General features: G+C 44.8%; 1 protein-coding gene across 2 annotated transcripts in view; it reads left to right on the top strand.

Annotated features, from left to right (window-relative positions):
• DNAH6 (dynein axonemal heavy chain 6) overlaps positions 1-10,560 on the top strand; it is a 286,055-nt gene extending 275,495 nt beyond the window's left edge. For both annotated transcript variants that reach the window (XM_066574325.1, XM_066574326.1), the window contains 4 exons: positions 1,427-1,499; positions 4,043-4,194; positions 5,744-5,966; positions 9,077-10,560. In XM_066574325.1, coding sequence (XP_066430422.1) covers positions 1,427-1,499; positions 4,043-4,194; positions 5,744-5,966; positions 9,077-9,180 — 552 coding nt within the window. In that variant the 3' untranslated portion in view covers positions 9,181-10,560. The remainder of the gene's footprint in view (positions 1-1,426; positions 1,500-4,042; positions 4,195-5,743; positions 5,967-9,076) is intronic.
• Positions 10,561-11,964: the final 1,404 nt, after the last annotated feature.

Genomic DNA, 11,964 nt, shown 5'->3' with positions numbered 1-11,964 from the left:
CTGCACTGACTGCACTAGCAGGAATGAGCTGGTGATGACTAGAGATGAACGAGCATACTCGCTAAGGCAAACTACTCGAGCGAGTAGTGCCTTATTCGAGTGCCTGCCCGCTCGTCTCTAAAGATTCGGCTGCCGGTGGGGAGCGGCGGGGGAGAGCGGGGAGGAACGGAGGGGAGATCTCTCTCTCCCTCTCTCCCCTCCGCTCCCACCTGCTCACCGCCTCTCACCCGCGCCGGCAGCCAAATCTTTAGAGACGAGCGGGCAGGTTACTCGAATAAGGCACTACTCGCTTGAGTAGTTTGCCTTAGCGAGTACGCTCGCTCATCTCTAGTGATGACGGAACCAGCTTGTTCGCTCATGCAAACGAGAATCGTGTAGTGTAAAAGGAGCCTTATTGAGTAATTTAAAGAGAAGCTGTCACCACGTCTGACAAGTTTGACTTAGTAAATACTTGTATTCCCCATAAATAAAATATTCTGGGGCATCTTATCTTACAACTCTGTGTTGTGCTCTCCTCAGTCATTCTTCATAGAAATTTATAAATAAATCGCCAACTGAGTGTTACCGAGGGGAACATCCAACTTCTCCCCTGCTTGATGCCAACCTCAAAACTGCGGGCCCATCCAACAAAGAAACAAAAAATAACCACTGGCAATAACAACATATACATGTGCACTAGCAGACTTACCGAGGAGGGACTCCCTGGTGCTTCTTCTGCCATCCCTGGAGCTGTCTTCCTTTCTTCCACCAGCTCCTTGCTTAAAGGAGATGTCCCGCGCCGAAACGGGTTTTTTTTTTTTTTAAACCCCCCCCCCCCCCGTTCGGCGCGAGACAACCCCGATGCAGGGGTTAAAAAACCCACCCGCACAGCGCTTACCTGAATCCCGGCGGTCCGGCGTCTTCATACTCACCTGCTGAAGATGGCCGCCGGGATCCTCTGTCTTCATGGACCGCAGGGCTTCTGTGCGGTCCATTGCCGATTCCAGCCTCCTGATTGGCTGGAATCGGCACGTGACGGGGCGGAGCTACACGGAGCTACACGGAGCCCCATAGAGAAGAGGAGAAGACCCGGACTGCGCAAGCGCGGCTAATTTGGCCATCGGAGGGCGAAAATTAGTCGGCACCATGGAGACGAGGACGCCAGCAACGGAGCAGGTAAGTATAAAACTTTTTATAACTTCTGTATGGCTCATAATTAATGCACAATGTACATTACAAAGTGCATTATTATGGCCATACAGAAGTGTATAGACCCACTTGCTGCCTCGGGACAACCCCTTTAAGGCTTTATGCCCAAAGAAGTAACAGCGGAGGGTGACACTCTCACAATACTTACTGTAGATGCGGTTTAGTGGATCCTTAGCATATAAATGGCTTTAGAGTATGTATGGGTACGTATTTCAAGCAGTATTTTTTTTTCTCATAGGCGTGGATTCACCATGGTCAGCCGAAGTCATTCTGGATTTCAGGATTTTTTTTCCCTCAAGGTTTTCTCACAGGTAAAATATCCATATATGCCTCCAGCTGTATTTGTACAGGTTTTTGTAAATCCTTTTATTTAGCGGTATTGATCTTTAGTTACATCAGGTGATGAAATGCATTCAAAACTCTGCAGGTTACGTGTTAACGGTCTGGCTGTAGGAACTCTGGTGCCCCTCTGCCGGATCCGTGCCAGTACTGGGCTTGCTCAGCAGCTGTGTATGGTTGGCCATGTATTTTTTTCTACATGTTTTTTTGTACATTCTGAGGCTTTAGCAATAGTTCTTAAATACTATATTGCCCCTCAATGTAATTTAAGACAGGAGTTGCTGCTCACAGATATCTGTACCCTGGCTGTGTATTAACATCCCTATGTGACATCCATTCTATCAAACTTCACGCGCAACAGAACAATCCGCTTTTTCCTTATTTCTAGTCTCACATGGCCTCCTGCCCTCTTCATTCGATTCAGTCCCATCTCATTCCTGACCTCTATTCTCTTTTCATCCCTGTTTGTTTAACTTATCTCTCTACCTGCGGCTTCCCTCCCTCATTCATATATATAGCTGTGATACCAATAATGAAAAACCACTCAACCCTTTCCAGCTACTGACGTTGGTTGCTTCTGCAGTAATGGATACATTGTGAACTGTCTTACAATCCCTCTTCTAATTACTTTTTGGGTCTGATTGAACTATTTAGCTTCAATTACCCAAGTTTGACCTCCACTAAGGTTGTAAACTACACTTTCTATTGGCTTCTTGAGCTAACTTCTGCTCCTGATTCTATTCACTTTTTTCCCATGTATACCCTATGGTTTTCGCCAACTGATCCATTCATTTGATTTTGATTAAAGGGGTTCTGTCATTAAAAAAAAAAATCAAAATACTTGCCTATTCCTACCCCGTCAGTCTACTTACCGCACCTTCTCCCCGACGATCTTCCCCTGTCTCCTGCAGTCCCCCTTGGTCACCTCATCTCCAACCGGCTGATTCTTCGTCTTCCGATAACAAAGTGTACATTAGCTGCAGTCGAGCTGGAAGCGGTGGATGCTATGTCGAGCCAATGCGAAGATTGCGCATGCGCGCTGTCTCGCTGCGACAATACCTATACTAACGCTGCAAGGCAGCGCGCATGCGCAGGCTCGACTTTAGCCCGACATAGCATCCGGTGCTTCCTGCTAAACACCAACCTGACAGAAGAAGAAAGCCACAGCATAACAGAAGAATAGGATCTGGCTGGCTTACAGTGAGATGGCCCGGGGACTGCAGGAGCCAGGGGGTGATCCGTGAGTAGAAGATGCGGTAAGTAGACTGCCTGGGATAGGAATAGGTAAGTATTGACTTTTTTTTTTTTTTTTAAATAAAGAAAAAAAACCTTCAACATTGGGAAGCCTCCATGCACAGCATGTTTGGCTAACTTTTATCTATGACTAGCTTTACACACCTATATTCAATTTTTAACTTAGGCGTTTCACAGTATCCTCAACAGTCCATTATTTAAGGATATCTCATAGAGAGAACATCTGTGGCACCTGCTAGTACACTTATTGCATCACCTATATGCAGGGCTTTCCTAAAAATAAGACACTGTCTTATATTATTTTTCCCCCCAAAAGAGGCACTAGGTCTTATTTTTGTGGGATGTCTTATTATACGTACCTAGCATGCTTTGTCTGTGTCCTTCCTGCCGCTCTCTAGAGCTCGGACAGGCTTCCTGCAGTCCTCAGCCACTCACAGAAGATCGCTTCCTGGTAACAGGATTCATAAATCTCACCTCCAGGAAGTGATGGCCATGATTGGTTCTCTAGTGCTGCTCAGCCAATCAGTGCATTGCTCGATGAACCAATGTGATGGCTGTGATTGGTTCATCCAGCACTGCATTGATTGGCTGAGCAGTGCTCAAGAACCAATCACAGTCATCGTGTTGTAGAGGTGGGATTTATGAATTGGCTCATCAAGGTCATGGCTCAGACAATTCATAAATCCCGCCTCCACAAAGCAATGGTTGTGATTGGTTCTCGAGCGCTGCTCAGCCAATCAGTGCAGTATTGGATGAGCGAACCACAGCCTTTGCATTGGCTCATCAAGCTCTGCATTGATTGGCTGAGCAGCGCTCAGGAAGAAATCACAGCCATCGCTTCCCAGAGGCGGGATTGTTGAATCCTGGAAGCGATCTTCTGTGGGCGGCCGAGGACTGGAGGAAGCCTGCAGGAGCTCTAGAGTGCAGTGGGAGGGATGTGGACCGAGCATGCTAGGTATTGTATTTTTTTTTTTTTAGTTTGACAACGCTAGGGTTATTTCAAGCCTCCCCGAAAATCGCGAAAAATCAGGGCAGGGCTTATTTTTGGGGTAGATTTTGTTTTTGGCAAAATATGGTACTACCAAAGAAGTTCAGAAAACAAGGCCCTGTTGGAGGAATTTGGGAGACACACTGATGTACTTTATCTCTTCCACCTTTCCAAACTTTGAATGTGATAAGCTACACTTAATCTTTTAATAGTTTTATCAACTCAGTCTTCAAATTTAAATTTAAGACTTTGGACATCTTATATATGTTTTAGGAATTCTTCAGAATCACGCCAGGAACTATAACTTGCCAATAGATGAACTTAGCTTTCACTACAATGTCCTTCCATGTTATCGAGACCAAGCAGCTGTCATTGAAGCAATAAAAGTTATGAAGTTCGGAGAGGAGTTGCCCATGGATAAGGAGGTACAAGCCATTATTGTCCTTTATTCTTTTTTGTAGCGTTGTATCACAGCCACATTGCATTAACCATAAATTACTGCCAGAAAATGCTGCAAAGTCAAGTGACAGATGGTCTGTTCAGAACAGCACATTTCTATCAGTCATAGTATAAAAACAGAATGCAGCCTGTCTATAGTTATAAGCTCATCATCAAGAGCGATTTATGAATTTTTTAATTTCGTATGAATGCGTCCTAATTCACCACTTTTTACTCTTAAAATGGATTCATAAATTTGTCTGTTGACCTAAAAGATCCTCTGTTTAGTGTCCTTGATTATATGTCACTGAGGAGTGAGAATGTATTACAATGAATTAGTTGAATTACTAAGTCACAGTCATAGACAAACACAATCTAATAACAAACAGATGGTTGTACTAACCATGTATTGTATGGAGTACATTGAGTAAACATCCAAAGTGCAGTGGACCTCTGTGGTAAAGACTTCCCCATGACCCATGTTCAGTGACAATCGGACTCTCCACTGGGGGTAAAAAATCCCCTGCCACAGTAGTGACAGCTGTGGCAGAGGATCGCAAAGCTCTCCCATTGATTTCAATGAATTCAATGAATGGCCGAGCACTGCCTGTGATTGGCTGAGCGCTGTGACCAATTACAGGCAGCGCATAGCTGTTATTCAATAAATTGCTGAGCGCTGCCTGTGATTGGCTGAGTGCTCAGCCAATCAGACGCAGCCCTTTCAGCAGGCGGGGATTTTAAATTCCCGCCTGCTGAAAGAACTTCATTACAGTGACGGGACCCAAGCAGTCAGACGCACCTGAGCCCCATCAGCGACGGAGAGGTGATTCTTTCTTTCTGTGATTAATTGTGTGGCGATGAGACCTCATCCTCACTTTCAGTTTTTGCCCTGTTTCTCCAACATAAAGGCCCCCAATAGGACATTTATGCATTAGGGCTTATATTTTAAGCCTGCCTGAAAAATCTGGATAGGGCTTATTTTCAGGGTGGATCTTATTTTTGGGGAAAGTTCTGAAGAAGTTCAGAAAACAAGGCCCTGTTGGAGGAAAGCGCTGTTGGCATGGGTGTGGAGCAGCTGGGGAGTGTTCTTCCCCCGCCTGCCTCCATTCACTGTAAGCATACAGTCGTTCAGAAGTGAACAGCTGCTGTTTCCACTGAACGGCTAGTTGTTCAGTTTTCTGCATGCAGAGACTGAACAACTCTTACTCAGTCACTCAGTCAGTTGCTACATGCATTAACATGGGAAAACTATCACTCAAATATGAACAATTCTGAACGATATTCGTCCCATTTAAATTGCCCTTTACTCATTTCTCTCTGCATTGTGAATGTTGACTCCGTGTGCTCAATAAATGTCATGAAGGTGCAACTATTTGTGTGCTATTATCTTAGATTGTGTTTTATCTATCATTTTGAATTACATAACAATAGTTCCACTTTTTTTTAGTAACCGTTGCAGAAATTCTGTTAATTCCCAGTGGTTCACTTACTTTTTATTGTAACTGTAGATAAATTAGCAATCCTATCCTTTTTCAGTTACCAACTCCTGAAGATGGTGTGTTGGTCCATGGGATGTTCATGGATGCCAGTCGTTGGGATGATGAAAATATGGTGATAGAAGATGCGTTGCCTAGGCAGATGAATCCAATGTTGCCTGTAGTACACTTTGAGCCCAGACAGAATTATCATCCTAATCCTACATTATACCAAGCACCTCTTTACAAAACTTCAGCCAGGGCTGGCACACTGTCCACCACAGGTAAGGGCAAAATGTCTTTTATTTTAGTCAGTCCCATGATAACCTACAATTCGGTTCCTCTCTTTTGGTTTCCTGTGTGTATAGTTACAAGCAGAAAACATTTAGGGTCTCCATTTACTCCAATAGACTAAGGCCTCATGTCCACGGGGAAAATCAAATCTGCTCCGGATTTGTAACGCGGATTTGGGCCGCGGATGCAGTGCGGATGAGCTTAAAATAGTATTTTATTGCATGCGGATGACACGCGGATGCGTTTTTTTTCACGCGTGTATGCACGCGGATGGCATTTTTGCATCTGCGCGTGAAAAAAAATGCAAGGCCACTGAAAAAGAAGCCAAACTTGTAATCCGCATGCAGATTTCACGCACCCAAATAAATGGCATTTAACACCCGCAGCGGATTTCCCGCACCCCATAGAGATCAATGGGGCCATCCGGAGCGTGATCCGCACCTAAATGGAGCATGTCCATTTTTTTTCATGCTCCATGATTTTTCTAATTCACATTTATTGACCATCCGCGGGTATTTAGCTACCCGCGGGTGGTCAATGCATTCCTATGGGGCGCGGATCCGCGCGCGGGTGATCCGCTGCGGATTTTAATTATTATTTTCCCCGTGGACATGAGGCCTAAGACTTTAAACCCGGCCTTGGAAAATATGCAACAGGGGAACACACATTCCGTAGATATGTATATAGAGTTCAGCTTATTATGCATGTAATTGTCTAGTTGTTACTATACTATATTTACTTTAAGAGATGAGTGAGCATACTTGGTAAGGCGATATACTCGAGAGAGTATCGCCTTTTTCGAGTACCTGCTGGCTCGTCCCTGAAGATTCGGGGGGGGCGCGGGGGTGAGCGGGGGGTTGCAGAGGGGATCGGGAGGAAGAGAGAGAGAGAGGGATCTCTCTTACTCTCCTTCCCACTCCCCCGAGCCCCCCCTGACCCCCCCCCCCCCGAATCTTCAGGAACGAGCCAGCAGGTACTCGAAAAAGGCGATACTCTCTCGACTATATCGCCTTACCGAGTATGCTCGCTCATCTCTATTCACTTTACTAAACCTAAAAGCTCATTAATGGTGATCCAAGCTGGGGATAAAAGGACGTGGCTTCAGCCTACTCCTGTTCTTCATTCAGTGCTGGTTTCATCATTTTTAATAGAGCTGTCCATCTGTTGATGCACCACCTAACAATCCCTGTGCAGATCTAATGGTATGTACTATGTTACCTACTGACTAGAGATGAGCGAACGCGTTCGTCCGAGCTTGCTATTCGTGCGAATATTAGGGTGTTCGGGATGTTCGTTATTCGTAACGAACACCATGCGGTGTTCTGGTAAATTAAACTTTCTTCCCTGAGACGTTAGCGCTTTTTTCTGGCCAATATAAAGACAGGGAAGGCATTACAACTTCCCCCTGCAACGTTTAAGCCCTATACCACCCCCCTGCTGTGAGTGGCTGGGGAGATAAGGTGTCACCCGAGTATTGAAATCTGCCCCTCCCGCTGCTCGCTATGGATGCATTCTATATGCGCTCAATGGGGCCAGCGGCAGCAGCGCTGACCCCATTGAGAACATATAGAAGACAAATCCTTCTTCTCTGGCACAGCTGTAACAGCTGTAGCAGAGAAGAACGATGTTTGCCCATTGAATTCAATGGAACCGGCAATACAGCCGACTCCACTGAATGCAATGGGCTGCCGGCGATCGCAGGATGAATGGTCGGAAAGGGGTTAAATATATAACCCCTTTCCTGCAATTCATCCAGAAATGTGTTACACTAAAAATATATACCGGCGTATAAGGCGACGGGGCGTATAAGACGACCCCCCAACTGTCACCTTATACGCCGGCAATACAGTGGAGCAAAGAATAAAAAGCATTACTTACGTTTTTAGATGATCTGCGGCGCTCCTGCAGGCTGTCACTCCCTCCTGGTCCACGGCAGACAAGCTTTCTCCACGAAAGACTTTAAATCCCTGCCTCCAGAAGCACATGTGCCTTCAGCCAATCACAGCCAATGACAATGATGTCATTGAATGGCTGTGATTGGCTGTGTTTCTGGAGGCGGGGATTTCAAGGCTTGAAATCCCCGCCTCCAGAAACACAGCCAATCACAGCCATTCAATGACATCATTGTCATTGGCTGTGATTGGCTGAAGGCACGTGTGCTTCTGGAGGCAGGGATTTAAAGTCTTTCGTGGAGAAAGCTTGTCTGCCGTGGACCAGGAGGGAGTGACAGCCTGCAGGAGCGCCGCAGATCATCTAAAAACGTAAGTAATGCTTTTTATTCTTTGCTCCACTGTATTACCGGCGTATAAGGTGACAGTTGGGGGGTCGTCTTATACGCCCCGTCGCCTTATACGCCGGTATATATTTTTAGTGTAACACATTTCTGGATGAATTGCAGGAAAGGGGTTATATATTTAACCCCTTTCCGACCATTCATCCTGCGATCGCCGGCAGCCCATTGCATTCAGTGGAGTCGGCTGTATTGCCGGTTCCATTGAATTCAATGGGCAAACATCGTTCTTCTCTGCTACAGCTGTTACAGCTGTGCCAGAGGAGGACGATCTTTATGCTGACAGTGGGGGGGGGGGGGGGGCACTCTTGCCGCTATTGTGGCTTAATAGTGGGACCTGTGAACTTGAGATGCAGCCCACCATGTAGCCCCTCGCCTGCCCTATCCGTCACTGTGTCATTCCCATCACTTTCCTGAATTGCCCAGATTTTCACACATGAAAACCTTAGCGAGCATCGGCGAAATACAAAAATGTTCCGGTCGCCCATTGACTTCAATGGGGTTCGTTGTTCGAAACGAACCCTCGAGCATCACGGGAAGTTCGTTACGAATAACGAACACCCGAACATTTTGGTGTTCGCTCATCTCTACTACTGACCAACTAACATGAAGCCAAAGCACCCATAACCAATCTGCACTGAGCGGAGAGCTGGGGGCAACATTGATTTCATGTTCTTTGCTTCCTAAGGCAACACTACAATTGTACACTGGAAACCCTTGTTCTTAAGACTGAATTACAGGTTTATTGTGTGTCTTTTTATAGCAACATTAAAGTGATTGCTCTTATCTACTCTTGTTTTGTTTTACCAGGTCATTCCACCAACTTTGTGGTTACTGTCCTTCTACCTTCAAAAAGACCCAGTGATTACTGGATATCCAAGGGCTCAGCGCTGCTCTGCCAGCTAAACATATAACTTCTAAAACATATACATGTACCTCCTTATAATTAAATGTGCCAAAAGGAAAATATATATGCTGATACAAAGTGTTCGTAAATTCTTTGTTTTATGTGAGGATGTCATTTTCCTTATTTTCTTGGGAACATGACTCTGTTGGGTAATACACAATGGATTCTTCCGGATGCTGAGTTTTATCTCTCCTCCAAATTTCCAACAATTTCCAAAAATTTCCAAAAACATAAATATAATACAATGCTTGGTATCTCTCAGCTAACAGCTAAATAGTATAGATTGCAATATTAAAGGGCCTGTCCCATGAATAATCTTGTTTCTAGTTAAACCCAGCCCATAATTAACATTTTTGTATTTACCCTCATTACAAGTTTCTATCTCAAGATGTTCCAAGACGAATGTTGGACTAATGCTACCTACTGTTTATATTGAAGTTTCTTTCTGTGTCCGATGCAGCTCCGTAAATGTACCGAGGTGGTTACACGTACTCAGCTTAGCTTCCCTGCAGTAATGCTTCCTCACTCTCATCACTTGCTCAGAATCTCTTCTAACATCAGCCGAGTCTCAGCAATGTCATGAACAGCTGCTCACCACAACAGGGATCCTTCCACAAACTCAGCGAAAGAGGGAGAGAAGCAAGAATATCTGGGGACAGACCATTTTGGAATAATTTCTGAAGTGGACACAGAATAGAAACAGCAGGTGGCGCTATTCTAACTTTAGCCCTAGAATACCTGGGGATAGAAACTTTTTTTTAATATAAAATGTGTTTATAATTATGGGCTGGAAGAATGTAACTATAAACAATATTTTTTGTGGGAGAATTTCTTTAACCACCTAAAAGTTTTGCCTGAATAGTGCTCAGGCTAGGAGAAAAGGACCTTAGATTTTAGCCTAAGTGCTGTTTGGGTGGGGGCAATATTCTCATGGTTCTGTCTCTGCCTAGGATGGGACTAGAGCTGCAGGTTGGGTCTTCTTTGAAAGGCAAGAGTCTTTGTTTTCATCCAAAACCGCAATTGCAGCCAGTAGCTGCATGTGCTAAACTTGCTGCTGACACTACAGCACAGCAAAGGAGCAGTGAGAGGAGAAGGAGCTGTCAGTATCCAGTAATGCTGAAGATCACCCAAAGGAAGAGGGTTACCATGTTATCACTCCTCCCTTTATTAATCGGACGGCGTACTTGCTCTCTGATTGTCACACATGCAGGTCTCTTTTTTCCAGGGAAGGGGTGATTAGATGAGCACTTGCTTGGTTTTTATTAACTCCTCAGATGCCGTAGTCAACATTGACCATGGCAGCTAAGTGATTTTATGTAAAAAAATAAACTTTTTTTTTTTTTTTGCACAATGTTTTCTTAGTGAAAAAATAAAAGGCTACACATGATTGTTATTTTTGCTCTGTATGACTTTTACCACAAAAATTTATGGTAAACACTGTAAAAAATTGCCAGGGTAGCCATTTTTTGTTCATCTTGCAAAGAACAGAAATAAAAAGCATTGAAAAAGTAATATGTAACCCAAAAGGATACAAATAAAAACTTCAAGTTGTTCTTCAAAAAAAGCCCTCATGCAAATAGGGAGTGGAAAGTAAAAATGCTGCAAGTCTTGAAATATAGAAACACAGAAAAAAGTCATATGGTAAAAAATAAGTGTTCTTATTGTGCAAAAGTACTAAAAAAAATAGCAAAAACTATATATAAGGGCTTATTTAGACGACCGTATATCGGCTCGGTTTTCACGCTGAGCCGATATACTGTGTCCTTGTCTGCAGGGGGGGGAGGATGGAAGAGCCAGGAGCAGGAACTGAGCTCCCACCCCTTCCCCGCCCCTTGCAACTATTTGCAATGGGAGGGGCGGGGCTAGTGCTGGCACTTAGCCCGGCCCCTGTCTCGCCCCCTCATATTGCAAATAGTGGAGAGGGGTGAAGAGAGGGCGGGAGCTCAGTTCCTGCTCCTGGCTCTTCCATCCTCCTCCCCCTGCAGACAAGGACACTGTATATCGGCTCAGCGTGAAAACTGAGCCGATATACGGTCATCTGAAATAGCCCTTAACTTGTAGAACAAATGTATTATGAAATTGCTGTTTTTTTTTGGTATCCCAAAAATAATTAAGGTATTCAATACATGATATGTACTTCAAAATGGGTCCTACAAAATCTACTACTTGTCCCTCAAAATATAAAGTTTCATACAGCTGCATTGAATTAAAGATAAAAATGAGGTACATATCAAAAGTTCTGATCACTGGAGGTCCAAGTGCTGAGACCCTCACCAATCACTAGAATGACCCAGCTGAGGTGTTCATCTAAGCGCTGCAACTGTTCGCTAGGTGAAGATGAGCAGTAGAAACTTTGGCGATCACTGGGTGTCTCAGCAGCCGGACCGCCAGCAATCAAAACTTTTGACATGTCCCTATGACATGTCAAAAGTTTTGGGAAAGTGTAGTTACACTCTGAGGCTTTGTTCAGACAAGCGTGTATTTGTGAGCGCGTAGGTGCGCACATAACCACGCATCTATTATAACCATTTGTTTTCCATGGTGAGTTCACATGTCCGTCTTTTACAGGTGTGCAAATTCATGCACCTGCAAAAGATAGGACATACACGCTCCGGGAAGATCCGTGCTGCGCGTAAATATTGCCAGTGTTCAGTAATGATGGCACTCCCTGCGGGGAGTAAAGAATCCCCTGGCCCAGCTTTCACAGCTGTGGCAGAGGATCACAATGTGCTCCTCCGCCGCTGCTGAAAGCAATGGGATGTCGGCAACCACTGTATGATTTTCGGGGGAA

The sequence above is a fragment of the Eleutherodactylus coqui genome, chromosome 7, assembly GCF_035609145.1.
Source record: "Eleutherodactylus coqui strain aEleCoq1 chromosome 7, aEleCoq1.hap1, whole genome shotgun sequence".
NCBI classification, from domain to species: Eukaryota; Metazoa; Chordata; class Amphibia; order Anura; family Eleutherodactylidae; genus Eleutherodactylus; species Eleutherodactylus coqui.
The sequence above is the reverse complement of the archived record's forward strand: the minus strand, read 5'-3'. Positions and strand labels throughout refer to the sequence as shown.